The sequence below is a fragment of the Ochotona princeps genome, chromosome 13 (assembly GCF_030435755.1).
Source record: "Ochotona princeps isolate mOchPri1 chromosome 13, mOchPri1.hap1, whole genome shotgun sequence".
Lineage (NCBI taxonomy): Eukaryota > Metazoa > Chordata > Mammalia > Lagomorpha > Ochotonidae > Ochotona > Ochotona princeps.
The window spans coordinates 27,084,627-27,104,071 of record NC_080844.1 but is presented as its reverse complement, the minus strand read 5'-3'; the positions used below and the strand labels follow the sequence as shown (position 1 = coordinate 27,104,071).

Sequence of the window (19,445 nt, the reverse complement as noted above, 5' to 3'; positions counted from 1 at the left end):
AAGCATAGTTTTGCTTAGTGGCTCCCTAGGACAAGTTACATTTTATTGTTACCAGTAATTTACTTAGAATTTATTAGTGAACCAAACATTTCTGTCTTCTAACAGAACAACAGAGATATTGCTGTTTTGGATTCAATTTGTTATTCTTTGAAAAGCACCTTAGTTTTTTTTTTCTTCCCAAATTGCTCATAGTCAAGAACTCTTAAAATGTTTTCATAGTGAAGTTTTTCATCGTCGTCCTATCATGAGGACGTTTTTGCCAGGTGGTTTCAAACATCCCAGATTGTTTTATTGTAACACATACATTAATATTGGCAATCCTTCTAAGTTGACCGTTTTCAAAGGTGAATATATGGTTGGTACCCACACATTCCTTACTGTGCTATGAAGAAAAAAGTTTTTTTGCAAGAACTTTTCTAAGAAAACCACCATTTGCATTTCTGGAGTCCACTTCCAAACTGAGTAACATAAAGGGCTGTTCCAAATTGCCTCCAGGGCATTTAAACCACACCTTAAAGTGAAACTACAATAAAACAATTTTAGCAACTCTGGAGGAAATGCTTGGTATTACGCCTGTGTTAGGTTTTATAGCATAGTAACATGTTGTCTCATTTGTTAATAATTTGCTTCTACATACTGTTTTAAAAATTGAGAACAGAATCATCCTTCCCCCTAGGACTCTGCCACCCAGTGTACACAAAAAGGCAAAGGCACAAACTTTATCCTTGGAGGGAGACTATTTCGCCAGGACTAGCCGACCTCCCTTGATAAGATAGTAGCACTCGATTGCCACCTGGGCAAGTCAATCAAGAGGGCTTACACAACAGATGGGCAGATTTGAATGTGTTTATTTCTACAGTTTCATTTTGTTAAAAGTTTTGTGGCAAAAAAGGGGGGGGGGAAGGAAAGGAGATCCTATAAATAGTAAAAAGGAGGGAAGCAGTGCTCCAGGGCCTGAAATAAGTGGGATCAGTATTACTGGTACACCAAATGAAGCTGCTCACCCTATAAAAGGACACAACTACATCAGTTACAGCACACCTGCTCCTTTCAGGAGGTGGGAGAGGGAAGTATTTCTTCCCCGCGTTGGGGCCCTGGGATGGCCAGTGGCACAGTTAGCACTCAGTTCTCCAGCCCTGACCATCGGCTCCTTCTCTCCCTCGCTAGGGAAGACCACACTAGATGGAGCAAGCCCTTGCTCGTCCCAGCTGAGGGGCAGGGCTGAGCTAACGCTGCCAGCGACATGGCTTGCTGAATCCCCCAGCTCCCCGGAACACAAAGAGTTCCTGAGAGAAATGTGAAACAGTCATCAAAGTAGTCTTTTTTTTTTTTTTAAACTGGAAGATGTCAAAAGTAAATGGAATTCAATAGCTGGCTAGGGGTGTTTTACATTCAGTCATGCGGAAGCTCCTCTGAATCTCCTGGTTAGATAAAGAATTACCCTATCACTTCTTTAAAGTAACTAAAACAAGGGAAAAAAAAGTCACTTGAGGGTACTACAATCTTTGCACGAGAGGTGGATTTGCAATGAACAATCTGCCTCAGCCCACAGATCTGGGCCTGGGGGTGGGTGTGGGGGAGGAGGGAGGCTCCAAGTGACCCTGTGTCACCCAGGGTTGACGGTGGTGAATTTTTTGTAGTGGGTGCTGCCTGAGTGAACCAGCCCGTGGCCAGTGGACAAGGGGAACAAAGACATCTTGTCCTTCTGCATGCATAGTTATGTAGTAAGGATGCGCCGCAAACTGTGGCGGGGGGAAGTGGGGAACGATCATTTCCACGAGTCCATAACGAGGATAGCTAGCTCAGTGTGAAAGGAGCTCATGTCTTTAAAACCTTTTAACCAATGACTTGAACTAAAAACAATTCAAACCACTGGGTCATGCACAGTTTAAGTTAAACCTCTAAGGAGTAGGACAGGAGTGTAAAGCCCTCTGCCGAGGTTGAGGGGCGGGAGTGGAGAGGGGAGCCATGAGTGTGGCTGTCCTAGAATGGGAACGAGAGACGCACAATTCAGTATGGCTTTAGGATGGAAGCGCTCCGGAGCGTCCCCGGCCCTCCTCCCCCCCAAATCAAAGCCAGGAAACAGCCCAGCCGCCCGCCCACTCTGCCCCCATAACCGTGCCCGGTGGCTGCTGTCCAGGTGCCCGTGCTCCCGAGGAAGTGGCTTTTGCTCATTCCAGTAGATCCAACGCCTGGTCTTGGGGAGATGGAGGGGTGTTAAGAGAGCGAGGGAGACAGAAAGAGGAAGAGAGCCCTTGTGGTGGGTCGCAGTGGCCAGTCCGCCCACTGGGAAGGGGGACGTCTTCGGCCCATGGTTCCTGGGGCGCTGGCGGCTTCAAGGGAAGACTTTGGGTCCTGGATAGGGCTCTCCCTCGCACCAGAAGTCATCGGCCTGCGGGGTCTCCAGGAGCCACACCTCTCGGGGCAGGTCACAGGCTGAGGCAGGGGCCTCCTGGGGCCGGACGGGCTCCAGCACCCGATAATAGTGGCAATCCCGGCCGTCGTCCGGATCGTAGGGAGGGGCGAGGATGTCCAGGAAGGCGGCGGGCCCGTCCACGGCATCAATCTGGTGCAAGTTGTCCCGGTGCGGGGTCAGCAGGCAGGTGCCGCTGGCCGCGGTGTACTCGGCCCGCGAGCGGAGCACTCCCGGCCGCAAAGCGTCCCGCTCCCGGGCCTGCAGCGGCGGCTCGAAATGCTGCTCGGGCGGCGGGGCCCTCGGCCGCTGGCCGCCCGCAGCCTCCAGCTTGTCCAGGCAGCTGATGCGCAGCGTGCCGTAGAGCACCTTGAGCATGCCGTGCATGCCCGGGTGGTCGTGCAGCGGGATGGACGTGCCGCTCTTGAGCAGGAACACGCCCAGGCTGAAGCCGTCCGTCTCATAGATGTGCATGTAGGTGACGGGCGGCAGGTTGGGCGGCAGCGGCTGCCGCGTGGCCTTGCGCGGGGCGATGTTCAGGTCCTCGGCGCGGATCTCAGTCAGCAGGCTCTGCAGCTTGCTCAGGTTCTCGGGGAAGCTCGGGGACAGCGGCGCCTCGGGGCCTGAAGCGGCGCCGCGCTCGGCAGCAGCGTTGCGGCCGCCCCCGCTGCCCCGGAAGGTGAGGCACGCCTGGCGGGCGATCCGCTGGATGAGGGAGGCCATGTTGTCTCGGGGCATGTTCGGCTGTTCGTCTGCGGGCCGCGCTCGGCCTCCTCCTCCACCACCTCCTCCTCCTCTCCTCCGCCCCTTGCGGTCCCCGGCGGCCGCCACGGCTGCCCGCAGCCCTGAGCGAGGCGGGAGGCCCCGCGAGTCCCGGCCCGTCGGGCGCGCGGCTCCGCCGGCAGCGCCGCCGCTCTCACCTCGGCAGCCTCGCGCCGCTAACGGCCCCGCGCGCTCGCCCTCCGCGCGCGCACGCACGTTCCGGGAGCAGGGACCGGCCGCGCGGACGGTGCCAGGCTTCGCCTCACGCCCCGCGCTCCATTCATGCGGCCCGCACCGACGACAGTGGCCGGGCGCGCCGGTGGGGGGCCCCGCAGAGCACACCGGGACTTGTAGTCCGGTGTTCCGCCCCAGTTCCCAGAGAATTCGCTTTGTCAACCGGAAAAGGGCGGGAATATTCGGCCCGAGGGCACCAGACAGCCTTTTCCACGGTGACAAGGTGTGTTCTTGTTTGGAAAAAGGTAAATTGGGCTGTCCATGTAGGAAGCCCTTTGACTACAATTCCCGGCATCCCCCGGAGGCCGGGGTAACGCACTTCCTGCAGCTGGCGGGTAGAGCAGTGGAGGCCCCTGACCATTACGAGAAACAGAGCCTGAGGGTCACGGACCTCCTGGCGCAGCTTGGGCCTGCTGGGCCAGTCAGGGTCACCTTTCTTTGTGCTTGCCTCGGGGAAGGAGGCGGCTGCATCCACCTTAGCTCCCCGTAGCCTCCTGGGCAGCATTATCTCCCTCCGAGAACGCAGGGCTGGGCTGTCGTAATTTTCTAACTTTCTCTGGAGGTGAGGCAGGGCCGGGGGTGGGGGTTGGGGGTTGTCGAGCTGGTCCCTGGTGACTACCCCGGTTACTCGGCGCAGCTGGGCCCAGCTGTTGTTTGCATTAGGGCCTGATGACGCGCCTTTGGGGGGGGGGGGGATTGTAGAGTTGCAGACTAGATTTTTTTTTTTTTTTACTCTCTTCTGGGAGGACCTGAGAGGCCATTTGCTGCGGTCACAGATTGTGTGTACTAATTATTATCCAACCTTGGTTTGTCTGAGAGACACCTGTTTCGGGGGAGGAAGTTTTTATAAATGTAGATTCTGGTTTTCGCCTCAGTCTGATTGACTAGGTGATTCCGAGGCATGCAAGGAGAGATACCTGTGTCGGAGAACAGGATAGAATTTTTGGCTCTTGGCTTCAGCCTGGATCTTGCCTGGCTCCTGCCTGGCTGTGGCAGCTGTTTGAGATGTGAACCAGCAGGTGGAAGATTCTCTCTTTTTCTTCCCCCTCGGTCATTCTGCTTTCCAAATAAATAAGATTGAATAGAAGAAGATTGGTGAAAGTTGTACTTAAGGACCAAAGAATTTGAATAATTAGCAGATAATTAAATGGAATTTAACTGGTCTTTAGAATCACCTTCAGGTTTTTTTTTTTCCCTTAAAATCTTTTCAAGACTGTTTTTACTGGTTAAACCATCTACCACACCATTCCACAGGTCCTTGCTATTCATCCTCTGGTCTAAGAGTTCAAAGTTTCCAAAGACAACCTCTCTCAGAAACAGCTGGGAGTATTTGTCCAAATGTAGAGTCCCAGGTCATGTCGAACCCCTACTGTGTCTGAATCTGTTTAAGAAGTACCGTGGGCCCACAGGAGATGACAATTGCTTAGGCCAGAGGCTACCTCCATAATTTTGTGCAGTGTTGCACTACAAGACTTAACTAGTGGATAGATTGGTTTTCTTCTTCTTTTTCTTCTTCTTCTACTTTTAGTTTTATTCTATTTGAAAGGTCAAATGGCTGTGATGGCAAGGGGCGTGCCAGGCATCCAGATAATGGCACTTGGGCCATCATCTGCTGTTTTCTCAGGTAAATTAGCAGGGAGCTGAATCCAAATACGGGATGCTGGCATTGGAAGTGGTGGCTTGCCCCACTGCTGACAAGCCAGCTCCCAGGGGCTTTTGTTCTTCAAAAGCACTTGGCTTTCTGCCTTGCTTTCAACAGCATAGGGTTCCAGTGAGCGTTAGCATCCTTATTTTTAATGTTCTTCATTGCCTAGTTCTCAGTGTGGCTATAAGCCCAGAGAAGACCAAAAGACATTCACAGAAGAGAACAGGCAAGAAATTGAAAGTGAGGATGAAAAATACCAGGAAAATCTATGGTAAAAACAAGGCTGTGAGTCCAGCGCAGTAGTCTAGTGGCTAAATCCTCACCTTGCCTGTGCCAGAAACCCATATAGGTGCTGGTTTGTGTCGTGGCTGCCCCATTTCCCATCCAGTTTCCTGCTTATGGCCTAGGAAAGCAGTCAAAGACAGCTGAAAGCCTTGAGACCCTGCACCCATGTGGGAGACCTGGAAGAAGCTCCTGGCTCCTGGCTTTGGATTGGATCAGCTCTGCTTCTCCTTTTCTGTAAATCTGCCTTTCCAATAAAAGTAAATAAATCTTTTTTTTTTTTTTTTTTAAAGGCATGGTGAAGTTTGGAGTAGGTAGACTCTATAACTTGATAAATAGTAGCTACTGGATGCCAGGTACGGTTTCTAAGCTTTAGGGACACGGTAAGAAACAAGGTCTGAATTCCCAAGCAATATACCTGCAAGTATGTATTTATGAGCAGCATACCTGCATGTGTCTGTGGGAGAAGAGTTGCTATGATTTGAATTTGTCCCCCAGAGGTTCGTGTCAGATACTTGATCCAACAGTGCATATCTCTATGGTATTTGGACATGGGCCTTTGAGAGTTACAGGGGTTAGTGGAAGTTATGGGGGGCAGGATGTGTTAATGGCTTTGGAAGATGAGAGACCTGTGCTTGCTAGTCCCTTCTTCCTTGCCGTTTGATGTTCTCTGCCGTTCTATGAGGCAGCAAGCAAGCCTACAGTAGTGCTGGCAGTGTGTTCTTGGGCTTTCTAGATTCTAGAACCATAAGGAATAAATCCATGTTCTTTATGTATTATCTGGTCTCAGATATTGTGTCCCAAAAGGCAGACTAAGATATGTTGTTGAACAGTAAAATAATTGGGCAACATGATTTTAGAGATAATTTATGGAAACAAGATATTTGGACAGTATGTGTATGTGTGTGTGTGTGTGTGTGTGTGTGTGTGTGTGTGTGTGTGTGATGTTGCTTTCAGCCCGGTTGTCAGGAGTGACCAGAAAGCAACTGGAACTACTCCTGAATGTTAAGCTGTTGCGGTGGGAAACTCTGCAGTCAGAGCATCCCAAAGTCAGGAAACAACTCAGAGGTTGCTAAACAGGGGATTGAGTGGCATGACTTTGACTGAGTAGGGAGAAGTTTGAGATTAACAGGGAAAGGACTGAAGGTCTGTGGGATTAGACTGTATGGCGGATTTCAGGGTTCTCAGGGGAGATGAAGTGGGAGAGGTAGATAGAGCAGGGGCCGGATTATTCAGGGCTTAGGAGACTGTAGACTGTGGTAGGGAGGTGGGCTGTATTATTAGTGTGGTGAGCGGGCTTTGGGTAGGGGAGTGACTGGATCCATTTTTGCAGTTTTAAGAGATCAGTGATGACGCTAGTGTAACAGTAGGGAAACTTTTATTGGCGGCCATAATACAGAGGGAAGTCTGGAGAATCAGTGTCAAGGTTGGGAGTCTCCTTAGCACATGTGGCTGACAGGACTTGCTGCTGAGCTGTTGCTTTGGCAGTCTGCTTTGAAGTTAATTTCTCTCCACGTTTTCTTTGGTGAGTTGACAGGTATGAGACTAGGAAGGCTGAAACCCCAGCTGCTGCCCACGTCTGTTAAATTTAGGAGTGAGGGGAGCACAGAAGCATGAGTAAGGCTGAGCCTCCCCCTCCCACCCCTTTCTTTTACAGGTGCTTAATGGCAACAAGAGCTGGAAGAGCCCTTACCCATGCGTTTATGTAACTCCACCTGCTCATTTGTATGATCTTTCTTTGGGAATTAGACTTGTACTCTTACCTGACATCCTTCTTGCATTCAGTTTATGAGGACTAGTTTTCCTTAATTCACAAGACAGATCATCTTTGATGCTCATGCTTTCTTCAGAATTCTTATTGTTCATCTCTTTTGGTCGCACTGGGACCCAGTTGAAAGAGTACAGGAATGTGAACATTCTTATATATGCAGAGTTTCTATCTTACAGTTTTGCTTTTTTTTTTTTTTAAGATTTATTTATTTTTATAGGAAAGGCAGGTATACAGAGAGGAGAGACAGAGAGAAAGATCTCCCATGTGCTGGTTCACTCTCCAAGTGGCTTCAACGGCTGGAGCTAAGACAATCCGAAGCCAGGAACCAGGAGCTTCTTCCCGGTCTCCCACATGAGTGTGGGGTCCCAAGGCTTTGGGCTGTCCTTGACTGTTTTTCAAGGCCACAAGCAGGGAGTTGGATGGGAAGTGGAGCAGCTAGGATTAGAATCGGTGCCCATATGGGATCCTGAGGCACACAAGGTGAGGATTTTAGCCACTAGGCTACTGTGCCAGGCCCATTTTTTCTTGTTTTTTTACTGGAAAGGTTCCTTTCTCCTAGGAATCCTTGTCAACTTGCTCCTATAACTGCCTTTTCTATGAATGCAGAACATGGTACATAAATTGACAAAAAAGTGCTTTTTATTTTTATACTAATACTCAACTATATTTAAATATTTAGGATTCATATATTGTGACTTTGCTTTCAGTTTTTAAAACTTTTTAGTAATTGTTGCTCAGCCGTTATCCTGGATGGATCTCAAGCTATGGGATGAAACAAGCAGTTGCAAAAGCAGAACTGGCGGTATGGCTCTGCCACCAGCTAGCCCTTGTGCTGTTGAACAAGTCATTGATTTCACTAGACCCCAGTTTCTTCATGAATGTGTGAGATAATCTATAAGGTTCTCTCCATCTTCTCAGTCCATATGCCGGATGGAGACAACAGAACGATTCAGATAATTTAAAGTCTCTGTATCATCTAGTCTGACTAAAGTTATTCACTGTAACCTGCTTAGTTCTGGCTCATCCTACTCTAGTTTAACCTTGTGTGTTCTCTGACATCGTGTGGCGCTGGCATATGGGCTGCTTAGTTAAGGAAATTAAGCTTAGGAGTTCTTAGTGTTTGTGTCAAGATTTGGGATGTACAGGTTGCACTAATAAACTGCAGAGGATGTTAGTGTGACACATACACATTATTTTCTAACTATAATTGTATGGACCAGAGCATGGAGGGGTAGGTTGGGGGAAGGATTTAAACTGACTGTTGTTTTCCTCTTATTTCCCCGGGTCTTATTCCGTGTTAGGCAAGAAAGAAAGGAAGTGAAGACGGGGAGAATGCAGAGGAGGTAGAGGGACGAAAGGTGCGGCTGAAGATGGGCGTGGGCTGTGCTCAGCCTGAAGCATTGCCCAAGGTCAGGGGTTGCCAGGTTGGCAGGTGATTTAGGGTGTTAACTCCCTCTTTACCAATTTGATATTAGAGAAGTTTTCCTCTTCTCCTTTGAGCAGTGTGTGTATTTATGACACCCAAAATAAATGTGAACTGTAAATTAAAATCAAGCACACTTTCCCTCTCCTAATTAACTCCCCCCATTTCATCTTCTTGTGCCCCCTCCCTTTTTTCCTTTAAGAAGACATCAGCTATCTCCACCTCCTCCGCTTCCCCATCTGTCCTTTTCCTCCTAGCAGAAAAAGAGATTTTTGCTTTGTATTTATTTTAATTAATGGATTTGAATCACAAGTGGTGAAACAGTTGATGTTCAGCTTCAATAGGCAGTGAAAGGGAAAATCATCTTCTTTAACTTGCCAGAAAAGAACTGCATGTTCACTGCTGGTGCCTGTTTGAAAAATGTCTGTGAAAGGGGCAGGATATGGTTACAGAGTTCTGTGTTCTGCGGGAGACAGATGCAGTATTCCAGCATAAAGGGGAATGAAGTCTCTGTAGAAGGAAGGGATGCTTTCTTTGGGAGATGCCCTTCCAGCAAGATGCTTGGCAAACAGTGCTTTGCGGTCATGAGCCATCAATTTAGGATCCAATCTCCTGGGAGCAATAGAAAGGATATGATCAGTTGTTTGAACACTCTGATCAATAAAATCCACTGCAAGTTCATTGCATTTCCCTCTTCAGTCGGATGAGGCAACAAGGTATCATGCCTGGCCTTTCCTTTTTTTTTTTCCCCTAAGTAAACTGCTCCTGTGAATGTTTGTCTTAAAATATATCCTGGGACATTTGACTAACTTGAAGTAAATAGGGACAGCATTCCTGTGTTTCCTTGAGAAAGCAAAATTCCACTAATCCAAGTGTCCTTTTGGAAAAACAAAACAACCTTGCTATGTCGGCGTTATTTAGAGTGTGAGAAATGACAGCCCAGCTGCAAACTGGACTAATGGACTGAGAGAACACCAGTGGACCTCCTGGTCTTGGCAACTGAGTCATTCATGACTTTGAGGAAACTCATGTACTTCTTAAAAGTTAAGTTCTGTTATATGTAAGGTAAAGAATTGGTTAGGATAGTGAGAGCTAGTACTCATCCACTGACTTACTATCCAAATGTCTGCAATGGCTGGCTATGAAGCCAGGAGCTCAGTTACCTGGGCTCTTATCTCTGCTTCACAGAGTCTGCCCAGGGAGAAAACTGGAGTCATGAAAAGCAACTCGGAGGGTCTGGTGTGGTAGCTTAGTCGTTAAATCCTTGCCTTGTATGTGCTGGGATCTCATATGGGCACTGGTTCTATTCCTAGCTGCTCCACTTCCCATCCAGCTCCCTGCTTGTGGCCTGGAAAAGCAGTGGAAGACGTTGCACTCCCATGGGAAACCCAGAAGAGGCTCCTGGCTCCTGGCTTCTTATCAGCTCAGCATCAGTTATTGTGGCTACTTGGGGAGTGAACCAGCAATAGAAGATCTTTTTCTGTCTTTCCTCTCTGTAAATCTGTCATTCCAATAAAAATAAATAAATAAATAAATAAAATATAAAGCAAATGGGAATGAAACCCGGGTCCTCCAAAGTGGGACATAGGCTCTTGACCTCTAAGTAAATGCCCATTCTACCAAGGACACTTTTTAAATGTGGTTTTGAAAATGGCATATGAAGAAAACATTCAGCAATATTCATGCAGTGACTCCTTTCTTGAGTCTGGGTTGTCCCTTTTATGGAGATTATAGTCTTTTCCTGACTATATTGTTAACAGTGTATTTTTTTTTAAGGGAAAACTTCTTTTTCCCTTCTAAGTATAAATTATCATGCAACAAGAGTGCCATGTATTGCTTTGGGAAAAGCAAAACATGCCTTGGGTTAACTACACATTTTAACAGGACATGCTGTGGTAATTGACAACCAACATCACAGTGCACAGAAATTCCTCTAAGGCGGTAGAGCTTTGGTTTAATTAGATAATTAGCCCTGGTCAACCTATAATAAATGCACAGGCAATTAGAAATGAATTTGGACTGCTAAAGCCTATTTTTCCTCTTTTGTGTTCTTTTGCTGTCATTAACGACTCTAACTACTGAACAATTTATATCTTCACACTAACAATCAGCTTTATTATCATCAAACTCTTTGCAAGGGATAAAGCAATGAGACCTGACGTTGGTTGAACAACTTTAAGTGATTATGTTAAGTAATGCCATTTATTTGCTTAGCCAGCCTGCTGCTATATTGTCAGACAAATAGGGCTTTTAGAAGCAGTGTACACTCCATGATTTTGGTGATTGCTTTATTTGTTAAACCTAGGCAACTAGCAAGAGATGTACCTCAATTTGTAGTTCTTTCTCAGTAATTTTCAGTGGCGATGAATAAGAGAAAATTCTACAAGTCTGTGAAAACCAAGATCCTCAAAAAGAACGTTTCTTCGTGACTTAATGGTTCTTACATTTAAAAGCTTGAGTTACCTTTTAGTAACCGAGAGCCCTGACTTGTTGGGCTTTTCCTGTTTGAGAACAGTTTTCAGTTTCACAGAGGATAGCAGAAACCGTTGTGGATTTTCTTCACATCTTTCCACTGCCCGTCTTTCCTATCCATCTACTGTGGCTTAGGCAGGTGGTGGAGGAGACATGGAAGGAGACAGGTAGTGAAAGAGCTTTCAGAAGCAGAGAAGCACAGGTTGCCAATAAGTGTAGCTCATGCCAGGAGCATGTTGCTCTGATTCTAGCCGTGTAGATGGAAACATTTCATTATATTTTATTAGAAGTGGGTTTTAAATATTTGGTTATTTGTGAGGCCGAAAGAGACAGAGGGAGCATCCATCCACTTACTTGTTCTTTGAAAAATGTGCATTTTAAGTTTCTGAGGCAATTTGTATGCCAACAAAGATCACTTGGAACATCAGAAAGCAGTATGATCCCATCAGAATTTATAAAGTCTGCTCTTAACATATGAAGTGTCTTTTTATAAGCTCTCTTCTATTTATTAGTAATCTAATAGGATTTGAAAGATTAAGTATAGTGTTGGGAAATTAGCCAATTAATAGTGGTTCAGGAATTCAAGAAATATATTACTTATTAATTCAACCAAATTAAAATATATAAACAAGTTTCTTTTCATTGGAACATGAACATTGGTTTAAATATTAATTTAATTTCTTATCTTGAGATTTCGCATCTGGCTGGTCCAGGAAAACATTTTTTTTTCTTTTTGCCCTAGTAATGCAGTAACTAGCAATTAAAGTTTCAGAAATGCCAGTTTTAATCACAGCTTCGACTACCAAAATAGAAAAACTTACATAAACTATATTAAGCCTCTTCATTTTATGCATTTGGCTGTTTTGAAACATTCATTTAAATAATTCAGATTCAGGACTTAAGATATCCCAGTAAGCTTAAGAAACTAGTGCACTTCCTTCCAAATGAAGGTCATTTTTGGCTTATCAGACAGGCTTGGTATTGCTAGCAATGGTGTTTGTATCACCCAAGAGTCATCTAGCGATCAGCTCACCTTGATTAGGGCCTCACGTGCAATGCCCTGTACCACTGGCACTGGCTGATTCCTTATTGGGACAGGGACTGTTCTGTGCAGTGTGGGATGTTTAGCCACAGCCATTCCTCAACTCACTAGATAGCAGCTCACCCTGTCATCACAACCATAAATCTTTCCTTATGTTTTCAAGTGCCAGCTATAAAATCACCTCTGGTTGAGAGTCAATGATATAAGGCTTTGGCATCTTTTTCCTTCAAAATATTGTAATTTTAAAAATTCAAGTGCATTGAATTTCAATGTTTAGATGGCCATTAGTAACCTTGGTAAGTTCCAGTTTGGATTAATTTCAGGGGACACTCTGAAAACTCCCACTGACCTTCTCAAATGACCTGCTATAACGCTGACAGTTTTCACTTTTAGAAAATTGTTCCCTATGTTAAAATGTAAATATTCATGAGAGGAGCATCCTTTTACACTAAAACTGAAACCTCAATTTTCAGTTAAGACCAAACATGCTATTAATACATGCCCATTTTCTATTTATGACAGTCTTTCAGGAAGTGGATCGACAAGAAATTTACCTGAGGCATCAAGAGTTAGGGTGAGTGGGAAGCAAGCACTTTTGTGAGAAAAGAGGTGGAAAGCACCAAAAAAATTATTCAGTCCAAAATTGTTAAGTTTTGCTAGCCCATATTGTGTTTGTTTTTCTAATATGTTCCATATCTTCAAATCCTACTTCTAATTAAAAAATGATTTATTTGTTGATTTGAAAATCAGATTTGCAGAGAGAAAGACTGCGAGATTGCTATTTTTCATCCACTGGCTCACTCCGCAGGTGGCTGCATGGACAGCCCTGGGCCAGGCTGACACCAGGAGCTGGGTTTCCAAATTCTAATTATTCAATTCACAAACTACACATCCTGCTGCATTACTTATTTTGTCTGCAAAGAAACTTTTTCCCCCCTAGATTTATTTTTATTGGAAAGTTAGATTTTACAGAGAGAAGGAGAGACAGAAAGATCTTCTGCCTGCTGGTTCATTCTCCAAGCGGCCGCGACAGCCAGAACTGAGCCAATCTGAAGCCAGGAGCCAGGAGCTCCTTCTGGGGCTCCACACAGGTGCAAGATCCTAAGGCCTTGCGCTGTCCTCAACTGCTTTCCCAGGCCATAAGCAGGGAGCTGGATGGCAGGTAGAGGAGCTGGGAAATGAATCAAATTGGCTCCCATGTGGGATCCAGGTGCATATAAGGCGAGGACTTTAGCTACTACTGCACTGGCCCTCTAAGAAGCATTTCATTTTTTGTTTTGGTACCTATTACTGGTTTGGGATTTTTAAAAACATTTTTTTTAAAATTATTTGCAGGTTACTATTTTAGCATGTTAAAAATGTGTTGCTATTACAAGAAGTACTGTTGTTGGGGATAATAGATTTATATAGCACCAGTTTTCTAGTACTGCTAATTTCAGGATTTGAAACTGGTTAGCTTTGGCAGTGGCAGTGGGGGAAAATAAAAGAGAAATAATTTCACACAGTGAACATGAGTGTAAATGATATTTGGAGTGGGAAAATTAAATGCCTGGTAGACTTTAAAAACACGTGTTTGAAACAGAGACTGTGTCTGTTAGCTCACTGAACGTCAGAGGGAAGATGAAATAACTTGTTCAGAAACCATAAGTAATAGTTTCTTTCTTATAATTTGTTTCATAATCTGATAATTTTCACTAATAGCTGTGCTTAGAAAGAAATTTTAGTTTTTAGATTTCTCAGCTTGTTTTAGTGATAACAAGCTTGCACATTGATATGCTTCATTTGCCTGGTGTTATTGAGGAATGAAGTTTTCTCCACAAGGAAATATATTAGAAAGTCAATTAAAAACAATAAAAAGCTATTGTTTCTGAGTTACTGGAACTGAAAATTTTCTGCCTTTGATTGGTTATTCATTCATCAAACAGAATATCTGTTAAACACTCATTCCATGTATGAAGTACTTAGTACCCGTGAGTGAAGGGTATAGCCATGACAAGATGGGAAAATATTTGTGTTTGCATATTGCATTCTAGGAACTAGAGGGGCAGAGAGGTACAAGAAAACAGAGCAATTAGTAAGTAAGCAAGGAAAGAAAACAAGAAGTAATTGCAAAAATCCATCAGTTCTGGGATAAAAGCAGCAGAGTGATACGATAGGAACTGGGCAGCAACTTTATTTATTTATTTTTTTTTTGCTGAATTGCATCTTTTTTTTTTAAATAAAGCAAACATTTATTAAACTATAATAAAAACATTCGATCAAATTACAAAACCTGAGCAAGAAAAACAAACGGCACATGCTTAACTATAGTTGACATTCAAATAAAATTTACATTCCCAAAATATTATACAGTAATTAGAAAATACCAGCCAAAGTAATATTAGGATACTTTTACGTGCGATCTCAACAAATTTGAACAGAAGCAAATTTTAACAAAGGTAAATTTTACAGTGAAACATAGCAGTAGATTAAGGATCTTAACATGTTTATTTTACTGCTATTTGATACTATGATACCAAAATAAGAGGATTTACTTGACATTTTTAATAAGTATTTCATGGGCTGTTGAGTGCTTTACTGGTGAAAAGATTTAACTGGTTAATCTCATCAATCCATTTTGTACATTTAGTAAGCATCATCTCTGGGCAGCAACTTTAATCAAGAGCATCAGAGAAATTTTCTTATTATTGTAGCATTTGATCTCAACTTGAAGGTCAAGGACACAGCCATGGTATGATCTGGGCGGCAGAGTCCTGGCTGGGGCTATAGGGCAGGAATAGGCTTGGTAGCTTGAATAAACTAGTTTTGAGTATACTTGGATAATTTGTACATCCTATCCCTGATACGCCATCTTTTTCTGGTGTTATTTTCTTGCTTTTTAGCATCCCAGTGCATCATCCTCCAAGAACTCCAACCTTCTTGTCACAGTAGCCTAGGAGGAACTGAAGAAGTACCATATGGGCCTGTGTGGTGCAGCAGTAGACTGGGACCTGCTGCAGCACAGCACAGAGGAAGCCATGTGTTCTTAGACGACTGGCTCCTTTCTCCTCACCTGGAGTTTGAAGTTCAGGGCCTGGGTGTAGATCCCAGTATTTGGAGTTAACATCATTTACCTTCTGCCTCTGCCATCTCACATGCCAATCCCTTTAACACACATCTTTCCTTTGTGAGTTTTGAAGCAGAATGGCCTGCCTCTGCGTCTGTGCCCTGGCTGGTTCGCAGGATGTGTAGGCCTACATTTGAACCCTGCCAGTTTTCCCTTGGCTTGTCAAAGGGAGCCATTAACACACACACACACACACACACACACACACACACAAGTTTAAAGGGTCTAATACTTGAGAAGTCTTGATTTTTAACTCACGGAAAATAGACAAAGGAATTCAGATTTACTGGCATTCTCCAGTGAAATGTTAATGAATGAAAGTTATCTGAAACTGTGTGTGAGGTCTTTGATATGTGTTAAATATTTAGGCATTGCCTGCAAATAAGGTTTCCTCAGCATTTTTAGAAAAACAAATTCAAATTTTCTGCTTGGTACAGGTGATAATGTGTGGTTTAGCTTTGACTGTAGCATCCCTGAACCGGTTTTAGTGGTGCTTCTAAAATATTGAACAGTTGACTAAAGAATCAACCAATCAATCAAGCTGTGTGTGAGTCAACGAAGTGATCTTTTATTGTTAAAATAGTATCAAGTCACTATTTCACAACTGAAAATTCCCCTCTTTTCCACACCCATTAGTCAAGCTCCTCTTCTATCTAATATTTAAAATAAACAGTTCAGCTCTCTAGGGGCCCTGGGACTTCCCCGGTGCCACCAAGTGTGAGGTGCCTTTTCATACCTCCATGTGGGGGAAACCCCACTCCGGGCAGAGAGCCAAGTTTAGACCCACTAGCTCATTAGGGGCATGCAGAATATAAGGAGCCACAAAGCAGCAATTACAGGAAGGAGACAAACAACGGAAAGCTGTTGCTCTGACCAACTTTACTGTTATCTCAGTATCTTCTATAGAGGCATAAAGATGAGTGAAGGAGGCCATGTGGAAGTTGGGAAAGGACTCTCACTTGTGGGAGAGGAATTCATGGACAACAATCTTCAGAAGAAAAGAAGAAGACCTTTTTAAAATGACCCAAAGAGATTCTATGAAATGTTATTTTCTCTGTAAGAAGGAAATGATCAATCTCAAAACCTCAAAGGCCTAAGATTTGGGAGCAAAAACCTACTCCAGGGGCCCTTGACAATCGTCTCATCCATCCTCTGACTGCAGCTGCAGACATGCTCCCCGGGGCTCTGACACGCCTGAAGCCACTGCAGGCTGGGGCACCCACTGTTAGCCACGTGTGCCTGGACAATGTGATTGGGCTCAGGCTTGCTACCTCAAAGTTACAGCCAGTGTTCTTCCTTATGGCATGTGACGTGTTCTTTCCTTTCCTCATAACTTATTCGAAACATGTGAAGACTACCAACTGTCTTGTAACTTCCAAGCATCTTCCTCTGTAGACTAAACATATCATAGATAAGTTTGCCTTTTGTTTCTGGCATTTGCTGTCCTAGTGACCCTTTTCTGACCTGAGTTTGTAGAGATTTTTCATGAAACCCAAGTCCAGGGACCAATCCTGATAGCTATAGTTTGAATGTGTCCCCCGCAAAGTAAACATTTTGGAAACCTAATCTCCAGTGCAGTGATGCTGGGAGGCTGGACCCTTGTAAGGTGATTGTTAAGTCCCAAGGGCTCTTCACTCATTAACAGGTCAATGCTGTTATCATTGGAGTGTGTTCTATAACTTATAAAGAGATTAGTCCAGCTCCCTTCTCTTGGTTCTCTTTCTGGTTCTCTGTCTCCCTTTCATCTTTGCTGTGGGATAATGTAGCAAAAAGATCTTCATCAAATGCCAGCACCTTGGTATTCTGCTTCCTTCCAAGCCTCCTGGACTAGAAGGAAGCATTCAGTTTTTTCATAAATTACCCAAATATATGGTGTTCTCTTATGGCAACATAGAACAGACTTAGACAGTAATGTAGATAGAGTGACTGAAGCCCTTGATATTGAAGAATGGGGACGGGGGAGGGAATAATGATACTATTGTTGATACCAATTAAGACCATTTGCCTTTTTTGATACGTGTGCTTCCATGGTGGCTTTTAATAAATTTTTGGTCAAATAAGACTATTTTCTAATTTTTTAAAGTTTTGCTTTGATGTGAGCCATTATAAATTACCTTTCTCTCATCATATATATGTATCTTAAAGTCTGCTTGTGCTTATGTACATATACATGTGCACATACATACATATGTGTATAATTTGTCATGGTGGCAGTTGCATTCTAGGGAAAATGTAAAGTTTTCCTGTTAGCATTATAGCATGTTGGTTAGATATACATGTTTTTGGTGTTTCTACCCCAAGTCAAGGATACAGATGTTCTTATGGGAGCCTTGCAGCCCACAGCAGGTGACATCCACCCATTTGTTTTCTTTGACTGTTAAGCCACCAGATGATCACCATCCTCCTAACTACCACCAACACTTTACCACATATTCCCATATTGTCTACAAGGACACTACCAAATGCTTCATAAATTTTTTTTTGCAAGAATGAAGATTCTTATTAAAGGTGACTTTGCCATGTCTGTGGATTCTGTTGGTCCTTTTCTGGATCCAGTTTCTTCCCAGTGACTTTCTTACTGCATTCCTCCTGGTGACTGTCACTTCGTTTTTTATGTGACCTAAGAATCCCTCAAGCTGTATTCCAAGTAATTGTTTTGATATCCCCATTGTGTTTGTTAAAATCTGTGAAATTACGAGTTTCATTATTTCCAGTATCCTTTATTTTGGATTCATGTGTTTAATACCTCAGTCTGGGATTTCTCAAGAAATAACATGAAGTTTCTAGATTCCACCTTTTCCTGTCCCACGCTGTGCTCTCCTGTTGAAATCAGGTAGCCTTAATCCATCTCCTTGGTTTTTTAAAGGTCAATGACTGGATCTTTGATGATATTGGAAACACTTTTCTCTTGCCTTGGGAGGGCACCTGGGATCTCCTTTTCCTTACTTAGACAAGCTAAAGTTCTTAGTGATAGCTGCTTTTCTTTTGGTATGATTGTTCTTTTTGCTAAGATAATTACAATACAGCCTTAACCTAATTTACTCTCCAACCTTGCTCACTGTATTTTCCTTCAACAAATTCTTGACTGTTTCAGTATCCCCATCATGTCATTTCCCTGAAACTCTTTCCACCCCAGAACTCTCATCTTGAAATGCTAAAGACTGAGTGCTGCTGAGGATATTCTGAAGAACCGGCCTGAGGCTCTGAAAGGAAATTACAGAAGAGAAGTGTTCCAGACTTCTACGACTGTTTTAAGCAGTAGCATCCTTGGGTAAGCATTTGCCTCCTACCTTTTCTGGGTGGAAAAGTTCTTTTTGTTTAAAACCAGTCATGGTGTTTGGAATTGACCCTCTGCCCCACCTGTAACCAGAACGTCATGAACTACAGTGCCCAAACCTTACGAATTTGGTCTGGAAGAAAGCACTGAGCTGTTAGAATGTTGATAGGTAGGATCTGGCCCAGTTTCCTCCCTGTGCTTCCATCAGTTGTGATCCCAGCCATTTGGAAGTGAAGGTGGTGCTGAACAGGTTGCCACTTGCTAGCTCTCTTGCCTTCCTGGTCTGCTGGATTCTAAGTATCCTTGATAACCCCATTTGGTTTGAAAAGTTTTTCAATCTAAAAAAAAAAATCAGCCTTAAAATGTAAATATATGAAAGTATTACTCTTACAAGTGCGTGGGAGATTATGTTACGAAGATTTAAGTAAGTGGCTTGCCCTACTTCCTTGGGAGTCTGATCTTCAGTCCTGCTGTGAAGTCCCGCACATGTGAAAGGCCTGGGAATCTACTTTCCACTGCCGAGATGGAGAGTTTCTTCTGAGCCTCCATAGGGTCCTGTCTTCCTGCAGCAAGGGCCAAGGGAGCAGGCATTCTTAACATGCGGCTGAAGTGCACTTCAGAGAAGTCATGGCTGTCAGTCTTCTGCCTGGTGGTGTTGGTGCTCTTGGAGACTTGGAAACAATGCATGGCTTTCTTTCCCAGCATTTATTTCCCTAGCAGGCATGGCGCTGTGCATGACACCCTTCTTTCTGGAGAAAAAAGAAAAACATGTTGGTTGGTATTTTAGGCGTTTAATCATGTTTTAAGCCTTTTTTCTTTTCAAGAAATAAGTTATGATAAACCACTTAAAAGAAACAAGTACTATTTTGTGATTTGTAAAAGAGCTGGATCAGAATCTATGTGTTCATTGCCTTTTAAAAAATCTTTGCATATAATGTATACACTTAGACGTTCCCTCATTTATAGGAATAATTCCTAATGCTATGGGAGTTTTCAATAGATAAGCCTTTTTTACTCT

General features: G+C 43.9%; 1 protein-coding gene and 1 long non-coding RNA gene across 2 annotated transcripts; one reads left to right on the top strand and one right to left on the bottom strand.

Annotated features, from left to right (window-relative positions):
* Positions 1-378: 378 nt before the first annotated feature.
* Positions 379-3,513, bottom strand: ADO (2-aminoethanethiol dioxygenase). Its single transcript, XM_058671488.1, has one exon. It carries the CDS (start codon positions 3,149-3,151, stop codon positions 2,336-2,338), a length of 816 nt encoding a protein of 271 aa, XP_058527471.1. The 5' UTR covers positions 3,152-3,513; the 3' UTR covers positions 379-2,335.
* A 216-nt stretch (positions 3,514-3,729) lies between these two features.
* Positions 3,730-18,999, top strand: LOC131481673 (uncharacterized). Its single transcript, XR_009246497.1, has 3 exons — positions 3,730-3,971; positions 12,567-12,618; positions 18,287-18,999. It is a non-coding gene; the product is annotated as an uncharacterized LOC131481673 (long non-coding RNA).
* The last annotated feature ends 446 nt before the right edge of the window (positions 19,000-19,445 follow it).